At 50.9% G+C, this 16,657-nt stretch overlaps 1 protein-coding gene and 1 long non-coding RNA gene across 2 annotated transcripts; one reads left to right on the plus strand and one right to left on the minus strand.

Moving 5' to 3' along the window:
* Positions 1-6,884: 6,884 nt before the first annotated feature.
* Positions 6,885-10,355, minus strand: Bdkrb1 (bradykinin receptor B1). The gene is made up of 2 exons (XM_005139231.4): positions 9,726-10,355; positions 6,885-8,375 (listed from the first exon to the last, which is right to left on the minus strand). Exon 2 carries the CDS (start codon positions 8,363-8,365, stop codon positions 7,367-7,369), a length of 999 nt encoding a protein of 332 aa, XP_005139288.2. The 5' UTR covers positions 8,366-8,375; positions 9,726-10,355; the 3' UTR covers positions 6,885-7,366.
* LOC110340607 lies at positions 10,353-15,232 on the plus strand. The gene is made up of 3 exons (XR_005876150.1): positions 10,353-10,544; positions 13,213-13,329; positions 15,183-15,232. It is a non-coding gene; the product is annotated as an uncharacterized LOC110340607 (long non-coding RNA).
* The last annotated feature ends 1,425 nt before the right edge of the window (positions 15,233-16,657 follow it).

A 16,657-nucleotide genomic window follows, 5' to 3' on the forward strand; every position in this document is an offset into this window, starting at 1 on the left:
TTACATTTATATAAAGCAATCTTAATGCTGCAGAGTATGGAGATTCCTATCTTCCAGAGTAGATTGGCATTTTGATTTCATAACGTTAGCTGAGAACTCAGCTTTGTGTAAATGTGTTGTACAAAGTGGCAAAGATATTTAGGGCTGTTTGAGAATACCAAACCAAGATTTCACTGAGTTTTCTTGTTTTTGTTTTGAGGCAGGGTGGGCTCAGACTCACTAAGTTCAAAGCTGGCTTTGAACTCCTGATCCTCCTGCCTTCCTCCAGGTGCTAGGAATACAGATGTGCACCACCACACCCGGCTAGAGATCTTTGTATGATAAATGCTTAGACGACCAAGTAACTATCTCCGTTGAAGTTTCAAGTTTTACTTCTCCCATGTCTGGACATTTCCTTGAACACCCTTCCTAGCCTTTCAATCTGGATCTTGTTCTAAAAGCCATCTTCAAGAGCCCCGGCCTTTGTGTCTTGCTTGTGTTGGAACCAGCTCACCTGGGACTCAGCCGGTCCCGAAAACCAAGTTTCCCCTGATGCTAGTAATTTACCATGCCTTTCCATAGTTGCATTTGTTGGGTGACTCACTATACGAGGAACTGTTAATCCCACAAGGCAAGAATAAGACCACTATAAACTTGAGCCAAATTTGTGGCAAGCTTGATTTTATTGGAGCTCACCCAAAAGCTGGTCAGTGACTGCCTCCTAAGTTGGTTAAGGTAAGTCAGCTCTGAATCCATTTCTTGGGCCCCTTTTAAGGAGTAAAACCACAAGGAGTTGCAGAGGTAGAGAAGAGAGGCAATGGAGCAATACGGGAATACAGAAAAATTAAGATTCTAATTAACAGCCCACCATGTAGTCACCATGTGATTAGGGAGGGTTGGGCTTTTCTCAAAAAGTAAGTCAAGGTCCAAAGGTCCTGGGGTGGGGCAGGTCTGGCTCCAGAAAAGACTTAAGAAGCAACCAGCTCTTACAGTAAATGGAAACAGTTTAGTTAATACAGTATAATGGCTCCTGCCTTCAAAATGGACTTAGGCAGGTTCCTCAGGACCAGTGAGGTGATAAGATGTGACAGCTATTTAAAGTCTTGAGTGGTCATTGCCAATTGCCTGCTAAGAAAAGTCGTACCTACTCACATAGCCACCATTAAGACTTGCGATTTTAAAGACATTTATGTGCACCTGCTTGTGTGTAGGCACATGTTAGGAAGCCCGGGGTGTCTTGATGTCAGGGTATGCATGTATATGGTTGGAATGATATCAGGTGTTCTTAGTAGTTCTGCGCTGTGGTTTTTAAAATGTTTTTAGCATGTGCTAATTACACATAATAATGGGTTGTTTTCCAGATATTTTTGCATTTTTAAGTCTTTTTTTATGTCTGTAGAAGACAGAGCGGGTGTCATTCCCTAGAACTGGAGTTACAGATGGTTGTGAGCCACCATGTGAGTGGTGGGGACCAAACCTGATTCTCTGGAAGAATAGCAAATGTTATTAACCACTGAGCCATCTCTCCAGCCCCTGTGGGTTTGCCTTTTCTCCCTCCCCTCCCCAGCCTGTTTTCTTTCTTTTCTTTTCTTTCTTATAAATTCTTATTATGTTGCTCAGGATAGCCTTGAATTCTGACTTCTCCTTCCTTGGTACCAGGCTTCAAGATTTGGCTTACTTGAGAGCAGGTCCATTGTGGCCTTGGGAAGGCTTTCTTGAGAATGTGTGCGGAGCAACCTGCCTTCGTTGCCAGCAGAGGGCGCTCATGCTCTCAGCGCTGAAATAGAAGTTGACCCCTATTGTGTGGCCCCTTAGACTGAATGAGACCTGACCCAATGCAACCAAGAAGGCTTCAGAAAAATCCTGTCTTCAACCAGGCCTGTGTCTTAAGTCGAGGCCTGCTTCAATAAAATTTTACAAGATGCTGCTCCCGCAGACTGGCTCAAGGGGTAAAGGCCCTTGCTGCCAAGCCTGACAGCCCAAATTCCTTCCCGAGAGCCCATGGCGGAAGGGGAGAACCGACTCTTGAAGGTTCTCTGACATCCACTCAAGCCTGCGCGCATGTGTGCTGGTGTGCAGACACACCATTAATGCAATAATAAAAAAATGAAGTGTCGTTTTACGTCGACGTGATTCCTCCCTGAAAACCCTGGGCTGGGGAGCAGCAAAGCACAGGCCCATCCTTCCCTGCTGTGGCCAGGGAACAGGCTCAGAAGCAAGGGGCACCTGGCAGCAGGCAAGTCTGAGAGATGTACGTGGCTGGCTAATCACTCACCATCCACCACAGCTGTCCCAGCCTCCCTTGCTCCTGTCACTCCTTTTGCACCTCAAGTCTGAAGGCTCACTGTCAGGGCCAACCACTCCGTCCCCGGAGGCTGCCATTGGGGAGCAGGGTTGGATCAGCTGAGTGGGGAAAGGAGACTTCACCCTCTATGAAGCACTTGTCGTGTGGGAGACATTTGTTGTTGTGTTTTGTAGGGTGGGTTGCTCCTGGTGGCGCTATGTCCACAGAAGCCCAGGATGCATATTCACCCTCTAATGCTCTGGGGGGGTCTGAGCCAGAACCCGCCAGAGGTCAGTCCCACCTGCTCAGGAGGCAAGAGTCGAGTTCAAAGTCTAAGGCCAGTCTGAGCAAGTTAGGGTGCTCAAAAGTTAAACAATAGGAGGGGACCTCGTGTTTGGGATTTGAGTTCACTGTAATAAGAAGAAATAAGTATCTAAGTCCATCTCCCGTGGCTGTAGACAAGCACTTGACTGGGAAATTTATAAAGAGAAATATATAAATTTAAAAGATATTTCTTTTTCAAGGTGTGTATGTGTGTGCAGGGGTACTTACATGTGCAGAGGTGTGAGGACAACTTACAGGAGTCAGTTGTCTCCTTCCACTCTGTGGAATCTTAGGATCAAATCCAAGTCGTCAGTTTTGGTGGCAAGCACCTTTATCCACTGAGCAACCCCACTGGCCCAAGACACTTCCTTCATATAGTTCCCAGATTGGGATAACTACGAGCTGGGCTCTGATGAGATCATGGGTTGTGCTGTGACATGAGAGACATATGCTAAGATACAGGCTGTATTCCAGAGTGTTCATGGTAGCATCCAAGCCTCTTGTAGGACTTGGGGTCCGTGGAAAGAGAATTCATCTCCCAGAAGGAGATCTTACGGTGTTCTGACAGCTTGTCAGACTGCCTTGATGGAGAGACTGGAGCTGAGATAGCAGTGGGCATTAATGGGCAGGACCACACCTTGACCAGGACTGCTTAGATAATCACGCCCCTTGCCCTCGGAGAGTCTCCGACCTTCATTCCTCCTCTCACTGTGACCATATGACTACATCTCCCTTTTCTACTTGCATTATTGTTAAACTGGCTTATTGAGGATGCTGAGCTTTCCTTGTTAGGGCCAGAGTCCCCGTCTGTAACCCTGACAACCAGAGCCCCATCTGTAACCCTAACAACAGCTCTAGTATGAAGACAGTAGGAAGCGCCTGTAGGTGTTCAGAGCTCAGAAGTGAGCTCAGTTGGAACCTAGAGATCCCCATAGCGTTGGTCTGGTTCCCAGGCCTGTGGGAGCTGCAGTGGGGGTGGGGTGGAGGTGGGAAGCCTTCCTACCTGCTTTTCATCAAATTCATGACTCATCTGCAGAGCCTGCCTTGGCCATTGCAACATGTAGGAGCTCCCCAGGGCTGGGATTTGGAGGGGCTTAACTCTGCTCAGTACCATGATGCATAGGGTGAGGAATGGTCTATGTGGCAGGGAGCCTGTCTCCTTCCCTCTTCAGAGAAGCAAAAACAAGATGGGTCCAGAAGCCGGCCAACCTTGACCTTGGCCCCTCTAATGGAGAAAGCAGGAGTTCCCGGGAGATATGGGAAAACCCTGGCTAATTCGATGTCCATGCCAGTGTTGACACCCCAGGTGTGGCTGGCTCCAGCCCTGAATGTGAAAACATGCCAGCAGAGCCTGTTGCCAAACCTGTGGGAATGGAAACTATTTCTTCTCCAGCACTGGTTCTGATCCAAGGCCAGGCTCTCCCCTGCAGCGGCTCTGCAGGCTGCTGTCCCATCCCACTGCAGACCTGAGCTCCAGGCTTCTTCATATGCCCCCTCCCCCCGTCCCGTAAATCAGGTCCCTGCTTTGTAGAGCTTCTCTTCCAGGGCTCCCCACCACCACCCCGACCCACAGGCCTGTGAGTAGTGTTTTCAAGGTTCGCACCCCAGCCAGCTCACTCTCCTCAAAGGCGGGACCACACTCAGGCAGAGCACACAGGTCCAGCTTCCTAGACTGTAAACCAAGGTAGTGAACCATACCAGAGGTGGCAACTCAATCTGGGGCTGCCAGGAACTTGTGACATCTGTGGGAGGATACCCTGTAGGCAGTGTACCACCACTCAACACCGAGGTATCTCTTCCAGGGAGCCCCAGGGGTGTCATTCTTGAAGGCACCAGGAATGACCCTCTCTTGTTCACTACAGAGTTCTCAGTGCCAGAGGCTAGACTATCTGCTGCTGAGAAAGACACACCGTCAGCTGTTTAGGCAAGCTAGAAATCTGCAGTTATGTGGGATATCATATTAACAATGACCTCAAAAGCATTGCTTAAATCATGGGGTCCAAAGTGGACACAGGCAGGCTGGATCCTACTAGTATATCCAGACCACACTACAGTCTCCAGGAAAACATTGAGCTGGGGCAATGACCATAGAGTTATCACCAAGGTTCTGGTAGCCCAGTCTGGCAGACCCATGGCCAGGCTCCAGGAATACTGTGACTTTAGTTTTTGAGTGAATCTGCATCTGAGTTATTGGATGAGGATTAACCCCTTCCACGCAGGTGTGACAGGCACCCATCGTCACCTCCCAGGTACCCTGAATGTAGGTCATTGTGCCCTCCTCATTCCTGGACGTGGGCCTTGGCCTTTGACTCAACAACACTCTCTTCCTTAGCCTTTGCGGAGTCTTTCCCCGTGGTGGCTCTGACAGGCGGCTCACCCCACCTGTGCAATCCCTTGAATCTTTATCCCTCATCGCCGTCACTATCTGTCACCTCCACCAACAGTGCCCAAGGGCCACAGCCATGCTTGTCCTCGTCACCCCTGGGGTGACTCCCATGCTGGGATGTCTGAAGACATCCCAAAGGCTCACGTGGTAGAGGCTTGGCCAGCCTGTGATGTTCCTGGGGAATTGGGGTATTTAGGTCATGGGGGGCCCTTAGAGGAGATAGTGGGACCCAGCTCCTTGTGTCTGCCTTTGATTCCCAGTTGCCGTGAAGTATGCACATCCCTCCTGCACCCTGCACTCCTGCCAAGATGCTCTGTGCTGCTGCCCCTACCACAGCAACAAGGTCAACCACAGAGGGGAAGCTCTGACTCTGTGAGCTGAGATAATCCTTCCCCCTTGTTGTGTTGGCATTTTCAGGTGTTTGTCAAAGTGAGGGAACGATGACCGCCACGCCACCTAGGCTGGCTTCCTTCCACCCCTCAGCCATTCCCCACAGGCTGACTGACACCCTCAGTCTCCCAGAACCATGACGGGCGATCTGTCGACATTCAACCTCAGCACAGCCTGACTGCTTTCTGGGGTTTGCCAAGCCTCAGTGAGCAAATTCCCACTGCCAATGCATGCTCTGAAGATTCAGTGGGACCCCTCAGAGCCCCCAGAACACCTCTCTGCTTTGTGAGCTCTGTCCGTTGGTGGGCATCTCCATGTCTCGTCTCCTCCAACCCCTCCTCTGCGGCCGCCTTGTCCTTCCCCTGGCTCATCTCTCCTAACTTGATGGCTCGCTGTGCTGCATTAGCTTTCTTCTGTCTGAACTATGACCTTTCCTATTTTGTTTGGCCAACTGCTAGTTTTTTTTTTAAGGTATGCAATGTCTCCCAGAACATTTCTCTATCTGTCCCAGCCAGCCCCTACTGTTAGACATTTGTATTGGGTTCTGACAGGTTAAGGCCCTCAGCTGCAGCCACTAAAAGCACCACCTGAGCATATTCACTACATGCCCTTTTAAAAGGGTCCTGCCCACCCCCATCCTCCTCTCTTTCTTTCCCTCTGTCTGTCTATTCCTCTTTCTTTCTTGATCTTTAGACCAGGCTGGCTTTGAACTCACAGAGATCTACCTGCCTCTGCCTCCTGAGTGCTGGGATTAAAGGAGTGAGCCGCCACCGCCTGTCTCTTTCTCTCCCTTTGTCTGCCTTTCCTCTCTCCACCTCTTTCCTCTCTCCTACTGCTTCTGTCCCCAGAGGCTGGTCTCCCCCCTCCCTTTCCCCTTTTTATTATCCCTTTCCCTAATTAAAAAACAAAACAAAACCAAAAAAACCTCTGCTTGAACCCTGTCACATGGCATCTTTCTCTAATGCACCGCTTTTCTTAAATTACAACACCGACTGCCCTGTGCTCTCATACCCACCCAGTCACCTGGATGTGTGGGTTCCTCTGTCCTGTGACACTCCATTGTGTGTCATCCAGAGTTCTCTGGAGGCAGAGGTTCTGGGAGGGTCCCTGCTGGATCCTTGAAGCAAGGAGAGATTGGGTGGAGGTTCCAGCATTCAGCAGTACTCATGTGAACTCTGGGCCACAGCCTGTGCCATCCCACTGCAGGGGCTGGGTGCTCACCCAGCCCCTCCTGACTGTCTCCACAGGTCCCAGAGTCCACCCTGCATGGACCTGAGGGGAGGAACTGACCCTTCCCTGAGAGCTGCTGAATCTAGAGCCCTCGGAGCTTTCCCCCTGACTTAGGGTTATGTAGACCTATGCAAACTCCTTGTGGACAGGGTCTGCAGCTACTCCCACCTCTGCATTCCTCAAAATCAGCCTGGGCAGGTCTGGGTGAGTGGAAGTGTAAAAAGTGACCCTTACTGGGTGCTTGTGTAAGTTCTCTGTTGTTGCTGTAGGAGTGAGCACAAACTTGGCAAATGCAAATGAGAACACAGCTTTATTCTCTCACAGTTTTCTTCTTTCACAGTAGTCAGCATGTTGGCTGGGCTGTTTTGTTTGTTTCTGAAGGTTGCAGAGGCGACGTCTATCTGTTCTTCCTGCTCCAGGCTCTAGGGGTGCCTGAAGTCTCTGCTTATGGCCCCTTCCTCATCACACATTCCAGCCCTCCTAAGTCCCTGCTTAAAAGGCCCCCTGTGACTGTTTTGCACTTCAGGATCAGCTTAATCTCCAGATCCTTAGCTTAATTACATCTGCAAGGTCCCTGTGACCCTACTAGTGGCATTCCCTGGGCATCCTTCTGGGCCCTGGGTCAGCTGACCAGCTGGTCTTAATGGTATCAGAGATGATTGGTCTAGAAGGCAGGCAGGCAGGCCTATTGGCTTGCTGTTTCAATTCTTCCAGAACAGTTGGAAGAGTTCTTTCCTAGTGGGGGATATGGGCATGCCACTTCTAGGGGTGTATCATTTATAATGTTCCCAGACTCTGGTCTTTAAAAGCCGGCCCGCAAAGACATAAATCAATGGGTTCAGGCAGCTGTTGATGAAAGCAAAGAAATTGGCCAGCTGCAGCCCCAAGTCTGTGAATTCCTTCCAGGAGCAGTCCTGGATTGCTTTCACCTGGACCAGGAAATCCAGGAAGGCAAAGAAGTGGTAGGGGGCCCAGCAGATCAGGAAGGATGTCACCAGTGTGAGGATCAGCCCCGTCGTCTTGCTGCCCTTGGGACCCCCACACCTGGTCTTGCTGGCCTCCTTCTGCCCTCTCAGGGATGCCAGGATGTGATAATTGAAGAAGATGATGGCAGCCAATGGGAGGAAGAAACCCAAAATGTTCAACTCCACCATCCTTGCAAAATGCCAAGCCTCGTGGGGGAAAATCAGGATGCAGGCAGAGATGTTCAGGTCGGGGACAACTTTGACAGAGCGTAGAAGGAATGTGGGGATGCTCAAGAGGGCCCCTGATACCCAGATGAGCAGACAGGTGGCTTGGGCTTGCCGCCGCCGCCGGTAGCCCCGGCTGGTCATGGGATATACCAGTGACCTGTAGCGGTCCTGACTGATGGCCACCACCAGGAAGATGCTGACGAACAGGTTGGCCTTGATGACCCCGCTGACCACCCGGCAGAGGTCTGTTCCAAAGGGCCAGTTGAAATGGTTCTCAATGTTCTCTGCCCAGAAGGGCAGGCCCAGCACGAACACCAGGTCGGAGGCTGCCAAGTTAGCCAGGTAGATTTCTGCTATGGTTAATCGGTGATGTCTCTGCCGCCGCCGAGGCAGGAGAAAGAAGGACAGCACTGAAAGGTTCCCCAGGAGGCCAAAGAAACAGATGGTGATGACAAACCCTGGCAGCACCCTGTACAGCAGGTCCCAGGCTTCTGGAACACCCTCGCAGGAGGTGACGTTGGGAGGGGCCTGCTGGCTTTGGTTAGAGGGCTGCGGCTCCAACAAGGCCTGGGACGCCATCCACAGTGACCTGAAATGGACAGAAAGAGTATGAGGCCAAACCCAGCCTGTGGTCTGTTCCAGACGATAAAGTTTTATTGGCACACAGCCATATGCACCGCTTGTATAACAGCATCATGGACTATTTTCGTGCTAGGGAAGCAGACCAGAGTGGGTCCAGCACAAGCTGTCGGGTCAGCAAAGTTGACAGTACTGCTAGTTCCTTTAGAGGGGGAGAGGACTGGCATCTAAGAGGGAACTAGCAGGGGCTGGAGGAAAGGCCCATTGGTTAAAAGCACTGTACTGGATGGTTTTGTGTGTCAACCTGACACAAGCTAGAGTCAGCAGAGGAAGGAGCTTCCGCTGAGGAAACGCCGCCATGAGATCCAGCTGTAAGGCATTTTCTCAATTAGTGATCAGTGGGGGCGGGCCAAAACCAGTGTGGGTGGTGCCATCCCTGGGCTGTGGTCCTGGGTTCTGTAAGAAAGCAGGCTGAACAAGCCAGGAAGCAGCACCCCTCCGTGGTCTCTGCATCAGCTCCTGCCTCCAGGTTCCAGCCCTGTTTGAGTTCTGTTCGAACTTTCTGAATGATGGACTATGATCTGGAAGTGTAGGCCAAATAAGCTCTCTCCTCCCCAGCTTGCCTTTTGGTCATGGGGTTTTGTCGCAGCAATAGAATCCTAACTAAGACAAGGCCTGACTGCCCTTCCAAAGGATGGAGTTTCAGGGCCAGCAATCCATGGCGGCTCACAACCATCTGTAACTCCAGCCCCAGAGGGTCCGGCATGCTTTTCTGTCCACGCATACATTCAGGCAGAACACCCATACACAGGAAATCAAGATGAAGGGGGAAAAGCTTTTAAGAAGAGGGGGAAAAGGTCAGGCATGGTGGGTGCACACCTTTAATCCCAGCACTCCTCAGGCAGAGACAGGAGCTCTGTGAGTTCAAGGTCAGCCTGGTCTACAGAGTGAATTCCAGGACAGCCAGGCTAGCTACACAGAGAGACCTGTCTCAACACACACACACACACACACACACACACACACACACACACACACACACACACACACACACAAACCTTAAGCCCCAAACTAGAAGCTTAGTATTGTGGCTCACACCTGAAAACCCAGACTTAGAGAGTCCGAAGCAGTATTGGGCTACACAGGTAGACTCTGTCTTGGGACAACAAAAAGCCATTCCTCCAAATCAGAAATAAACCCAAATAGACCAGACCTAGGATACAGATTCTGTTTAAAATGAATATTTGTGGCTTGTCTACATATGTGTAAAGGACACTTTTTGTTCGTTATCTTTCCTAAGAGGCATGTTCTGTGACTGCATTTAACAGCCCTAAGAGGAAAACAGATGGCTAGGACTTACCCGGACAGAAAACAAAAAGCTCACAGCTTCAGCTGGGGTTTCGATGGCGACGTCTGTCTTGGGAGGTTTCTGTACTGGGCAGCTCCCTGGACCTACGCTGGTCTTAAATGAAACCACCTCTGTTCCCATGATGTCACAGGGGATTGCCCAAAAAAATTGAGCCTTTCAAGCCAGGGGAGGCTGAGGGTTAGAGGGAGGCGCCTTCCTCTTGGCACTTGGGGATAGGAGGAGGTTCTTCACCAACCCTGCACTTTCTCCGCTGACACTTGTGGCCTGTTGGCTTTGCCTAACTACTGTGTGTTGGCAAATAGGCCCCACAGATACAGCTTGGCATGGCCAAAGCCCCCAAAGCTCACCCCTGTCGGTATATTGAGTGATGGCTTCCCCATTCCCTGTTGGCTCCGGGTGGGCGCGGGGGTGTCTGGGATTTAGCTGCAGGTTCGCAGGAGCGCACCAGGACATCCCCTCTTGAATCTGAGCAGTGACAGACGCATAGCCAAGAACCCATCAGTGTGGACCCCGTCGTACAAACAGTGAACTCAGAAAAAGTTTGACTCACCCAGGGCTCAGAGCTGAGTAAAGATAAGCAGAGCTTTTCCTAATCCTTGCTGGCGGCTCTAGGTTTGGTTTTGGTGTGAGTTGGTGCTCGCAGAGCCCAACTACTCAAGGCCTGGCTTTCAGAGAATCAGGAATTCCTTACCGCTTTCGAGAGCCGGGCGCCAAGATCCTCCCGCCCCTGGCCAGAAGGCTCTTTTCATTCCTCTGCTGTCTCGCTCTGCTGGAAACTGCCCAGGTTTGTGGCTGGAACTGTTTCTAGAGGTGAGTCCAGCTCATCCAGGCAAAGATGCTCCTGCTCTCTCTGGCATCTGGCCTTTCTCCCTCTTTTATTTATTGTTTCCTTTCTGCTTCCATGATTCCACGACCCCTAGCAACATTTCCAGATGTTTTCTCTTGGTGCTAGGGGTCGTGAAACCATGGGAGCAGAAGGAGAACAATGAAAGATGGAACATGTGAGATGCTCCCTCACCTTCCCCTCTGGCCAGACGGCTCTGCAGAGGTGGGGCATTGTGAGCCAGCCGGGGTTCAGCAGGTGCTTTGTATTCTCCTGGGGCCAGCTTAGCCCTACTTGGCATTGTAGCCAGGCCTTGCTAGTCAACGCTGGCTCTCCCTTGATTCCATAGCCTTGGCTGGACCACGGCTGAGAAGTATCTGTCCTGGGGACATGCCTCCCTGCCCAGCACTGATCTTCTCTCAGTCCTTGACTAGTTCTGGTGGGATGGGAGGGAGGGCCTCATCTCAGCTTCTCTGACCCAGAGGATATTTCGACATGTCCACAAGAATGAGAACAGCCAAGGGCAGAAGGCCAGGTTGGGGTTGGAATGGTACCCACAAGTATTATGGAGGCTTTGGGGGAATGAGTCTGAGGTGTCTGGCTCAGGCCCGAGGCCACCCTGGGTAGGATGGAAGGTTTTTGAGAACAGGCTTATCCTCATTGTACTGGGAAGCTGACCGAGGGTCAGGGAGCATAGGGTCCTTTTGACTTTGGGGTAATGAATGATGGGAGAGGGAAACCTGGGAACCAAACGGGTGTTCAGAAGGGGATGGACCCTCCATGACGACTTTCTGGCCATGTTTGAATGGGCTCCATCTGTAACTCCCACATGTGTAGTCAGGGCTGGCTCATCCCCACAGACTGGTTGAGCTCTCTTTGTTGAGTCAGTCTGGGGGGGGGGAGGAGAAACCAAGACATAGAGGAGAACCTGCTGCTACTTATGGCCCTCAGGCTAGCTGGGCATCTCTCCTGCTTAGGACACAGAGGCTTGGTCACACATGAAGACTCTTCACAGAACGTCAGTCCTGGCACTGGAGATGCATGAGGCCAATTTTCAGTTCTCTAGTTGCCGTTCTCCTCACTGGCTCTGCCTAGTGGAGTTACTACCTTTTGTTGGTACTCCAGACAGGCCCTGCCTGCCAGGCACCACAGGACCTCATCCACCCCTGTAACTCAATATCTCTACCTCCCAATGGGAAGATGATGGAGAGAAAAACAAACAAACCACAGTGGGGTCGGCTTCTTTTGAGGCGAGATCCCCTGTCCTCCTCAGAGCCCAGCCCTCACCTTTGTTCAAGGTTGGTGGCTGTGGTGGTTTGAAAGAAAATGGCCCCCAAAGGGAGTGGCACTATTAGGAGGTGTGGCCTTGTTGGAGGAAGTGTGTCACTGTGGGGGCTGGCATTGAGGTCTCCTATGCTCAAACTACACCCAGTGAGACAGTTCACTTCCTGTTGCCTGTGGATCAAGATGTAGGACTCTTATCTCCTTTGCAGCACCATGTCTGCCTGCATGCTTCTTACCATGATGATAATGGACTGAACCTCTGAAACTGTAAACCAGCCGCAATTAAATGTTTTCTTTCTTTTCTTTTTTTTTTTGTTTTTGTTTTTGGTTTTTTCAAGACAGGGTTTCTCTGTGTAGCTTTGGAGCTTATCCTGGCACTTGTTCTGTAGACCAGGCTGGTCTCGAACTCACAGAGATCCACCTGCCTCTGCCTCCCGAGTGCTGGGATTAAAGGTGTGCACCACCAACACCCGGCAAATGTTTTCTTTTATAAGAGTTGCTGTGATCATGGTGTGTAGGAGGAAGTCTGATGCTGCCATTAAACATGTGACTTACTAGAGGCGCATACAGATGAGGTAATAAAAGGGCGGTTTACCACACCGCTAACCACACCCACTTTAGGCAGGACTAAAGACGTATACGGCTGGACGTAAAGACGTATACATACGTAGGCGGAACTACGTCACTAGCCAAGCCCACTTTTGGGCATGGCTAGGGGCGTTACGGGGGAAGGCATAAAAGACAGCGCACAGGAAGTCTCGCTCTCTTTTCCTGGAGTTCGGCTTCCGGTCCAGTCGCTAGCTGAGATCTGCTGGGCTTCTCGGGGTTTGGTATCGTGTGAGTAATTTTCAACATAAAATACTTAGCTCCACTTTCCGTAATTGTGTGTCGCGTATCGTTACAGCGTCCGTAAAGCCAACAATGGTGTCTCTTCACAGCAATAGAAACCCTAACTCAGACAGTGGTCATTCCACCTTCAGGGTACATGTCAGGAACCTCATGCAGCATGGCCTGTGACTGAGGGTAAAAACCCTTCTCTTTGCTTTACCATTTTAGGGCACAGGTTAGGAGCCTCACACATCATGATCTGTGACTGAGGGTAAAAACCCTTTTCTTTGCTTTACCACTCTATGGTACACGTTAGAAGCCTCGCACGGCATGGCCCATGACTGAGGGTAAAAACCCTTCTCTTTGCTTTACCATTTTAGGGCACAGGTTAGGAGCCTCACATATCATGGTCTGTGACTGAGGGTAAAAACCCTTTTCTTTGCTTTACCACTCTATGGTACACGTTAGAAGCCTCGCACGGCATGGCCCATGACTGAGGGTAAAAACCCTTCTCTTTGCTTTACCATTCTTTCTTTCCTTCAGTGCATCCTGCCGGATGAATGTTCCAGAATTACCTGGATGTTCCAGGACAGTGGCTCCACACCTAGAGTTCACAAGCCTCTCTGGTGTCTTGCTGAGACAGACACCTGGAGACACACGGTGAGTGGACAGCTAGCTTTCCTGGTCTTTCTAAGGTTCACCGTGAGAACCTGAGACAGGTCCCTTCTGCTCCTCTCTTTCTGTTCAAACCTCGTCTATCATCTTGGTCTCCTACTGCCCTTACACCCAGCACCAGGTTGAGGAATACAGTGACACTTGGACACCTTCAAGGGGTGGTTGTGAGTGTGAGAGCATCTTGATGCCTGAGCCACCTGCAGCTAGCCTGAGGTAGGGGCCCTGGGCAGTGCCTTGGGTTGAGAAGATGCCCACTGGAGGGTAGAAGCTGGGCCAGAGTTCCATGGACCAGGAGAGTTTACGAGGAACCCACCTATGCTCTTGGGTCCTGTATTAGGCTTCTTGGAAAAAGCACATAGGAGGGGTGGGGTTCCCTTTTTCCCCTCAAGGGAGTCTCAACCCTGGTTCCAGTCCTCAAGAGGAAATTTCCCCCAAGGTCCTATCTGAAGGTACGCCTAACCTGGACAATCAGTAATATTTCTTTATCTTCTGGCGTCTAAGTCATTTCTACCCTTGAAATGTTGCCACTGTCTGCAGCAGAAACAAAGGCAGGCAATGGTCTTCAGCACGGTCTGTGGCAGCCTCTTCTGCTTTGTGAACCATCCTCTCAAAGACCCCGCCCGGATCACCCAGTTAACCCTCCAGATCTCCTCTGTGGTGTCAGGGTTGACACATCCCTCACCACCGGGCCTTGGAACTGCTGGTTCCCCCTGCCTGGAGCAGCCTTCCCAGGAAGCCACACGCTCACCCCTCAGGTCTTCCCATTATCAACCATCTCCCGATGGAGCCATTTCTGGAACCTTTTCTTTTCCTCCTCCCTGACTTCCTGGCTCTTTGTTCCCCTCGTCACTTTGTGTATGTTCCACACACACGTGTTAGCTCTCACCTGACGAGGAAGTGAGTGGGTTTATCTCCTTGTATTAAGGTCACAGTCTCAACACCTGTCCCGAGGCTGATGCCTTGTGGGTGCTCAGGATCTGGGTGAATTCAGAAACGATGCTTAATAACAGCAATGTTTGTCTGAGGTCGGTAAACATGGGCTAAACCACTTGTGCCGGATACAGTGTGCACACCAAAGGTGACTTGGTTCTTTCCCTTCTCAGAGTGAGTCTTGCCCGCTTCCTACAGAAAGCAGGAGGAAAGCCCAGGACACGCCTGAAGTTCCCAACCTACAGTCAGGTGTTTCTGGTCTCCGGGAGCCAGTCCTCGCTAGTTGGCAGATTATCTGGCCCCAACGCAAGACACTGGTTTTGGACGTGTGAGACATGGAATCACTTTCCAAGGATCTCAAGCCTCGCTCTATCAAGTCAAGCAGGGCAACTAGACTAGTTTTCCATGCTGCCTGTAAGAGCTGGGATCCTCAGCTGCAGAGAAATCACCTTGTGGTCAAAACTGCAGGCCATGCCCCAGGGAGGCAGCTGGGCTGGGAGCTCCTAACAGGGCCTATTTAGTTTTCCCCATTATGCTCTCTCACATGCCTGTGGTCCTGTCAGTTCATGAGGGCTACATGGCTGTCCTCCACTGTCTTAGTTTGGTTTTCCCCATTACGCTCTCTCACATGCCTGTGGTCCTGTCAGTTCATGAGGGCTACATGGCTGTCCTTCACTGTCTTAGTTAGGGTTACTATTGCTATGATGAAACCCCACGACCAAACGCAAGTTGGGGAGGAAAGGGTTTATTTGACTTACACTTTCACATATCTGTTCATCATCGAAGGAAGCCAGGACAGGGCAGGAACCTGGAGGCAGGCCTGATGCAGAGGCCATGAGTTTTGTGTGCGTGTGCGTGTGCGTGTGTGTGTGTGCTCTCCATGGCTTACTCACTCTGCTTTCTTCTAGAACCCAGGACCACCAGCCCAAGGATGGCACCACCCACTGTGGGCTGAGCCCTCCTCCATCAATCACTAATTAAGAAAATGCCCTACAGGTGATGGAGAATGATCTTCTGTATATGTGTTTCTCTTATTGGCTGATGAATAAAACACCGTTTTGACAATAGAGGCAGGAAGATAGGCGGGACTAGGAGATGAGGAGAATTCTGGGAAAGGTAGGCAGAGAGAGATGGTGAAGAGAAGCCATGTAGCTGCCAAAGGAGTAACAGGCCCGGGAATTCTCCAGTAAGCCAAGACCACTTGGAAATACATAGATTTATAGAAATGGATTAATAATTAAGACAGAGCTAGCCAATAAGAAGCCCTAACCATCGGCCAACAGCTTTATAATTAATTTAGCATCTGTGTGTTCATTTGAGGCCGAAGCAGCAGGTCCTGGCAGGACAAGAAACTCCAGCAACACTACAGGCTTGGCTACAACCCAATCTTACGGTGGCATTTTCTCACTGAGGCTCCCTCCTCTCAAGTTGACAGAAGACTATCAGTAGGCCCACCTTGGCCAGTCCTAGAAGAGCAAATGTTGCTACTGTCCCACTGGGGAGGCCACACGGATGACATCATCCGTGGAAAGGCAGCATCCTCAGGAGTCTCAGAACCCCAGCTCTGTAGTATCATCTGTGAAACAACAGCATTTCCCTAGGGGCTTGGTGGCTGCATGAGCTGTGAGCTGGGAGGTGGAAAATTCAGTTTTTCTTTCACCCGATTCAAGACACCTTCCCTTGGGGACCGGGGGAAGGAAAGAAGGGAGCTAGTGCAAGCCCTGGATCTGCAGAGGTGAGTATACAAACCCAGTGGTACCCAGCCTGTGCTCCTGGATCTGGAAGCCTGGGATGGCCTCTGATATGCTATGTGACCTTGGGAAAAACTCCAGTCTCTTTTGCTTGATAAACTGCAAAACTCAATAGGCTAGACGGTGCTATTCTTTCCTAGGATGCTTTCCTTCATGCTTGGGAAGACATGTTGGGATTGTGGCAGCTGGAGGCCCTGAGGGAACTCTTCTTTGCTAATTCAGATCCTGTGGCTAAGGTCACTCTTTGCTCTCACAGGCTCATGGCACATCTCTCTAGTATGTGTCCTCTCCTTCTCTTGGACTCTGGGCCCTCCTCTTTCTTGGAACGATGACAGTTGTTTGACCGAGGGCCCACTCCACTCCAGTCTAACCTCACTTGAACCTCTTATTCTGCCAAGATGTTGTTCTCAGTGGGCCCACGCTGGACTTCCACGTGGATGCGTGTTTTTCTGGGAGGGGCACTGTGTCCCCCCCCCCCCCGCAACAGCCTCATCTCACCCAGCTCACAACACCTGGCTCCTTATTTTGAGGAAAACATGAGCTGAGAACTAAGGAACCTTACTCAATCAACTTCTTCTAGCCATGAAGTGGGGGGCTGAGGTGGGAGCCAGGATCCCAGATCCCCTGCTGGG

Source organism: Mesocricetus auratus, unplaced genomic scaffold (genome assembly GCF_017639785.1).
Source record: "Mesocricetus auratus isolate SY011 unplaced genomic scaffold, BCM_Maur_2.0 Super-Scaffold_15014, whole genome shotgun sequence".
Classification (NCBI taxonomy): Eukaryota; Metazoa; Chordata; class Mammalia; order Rodentia; family Cricetidae; genus Mesocricetus; species Mesocricetus auratus.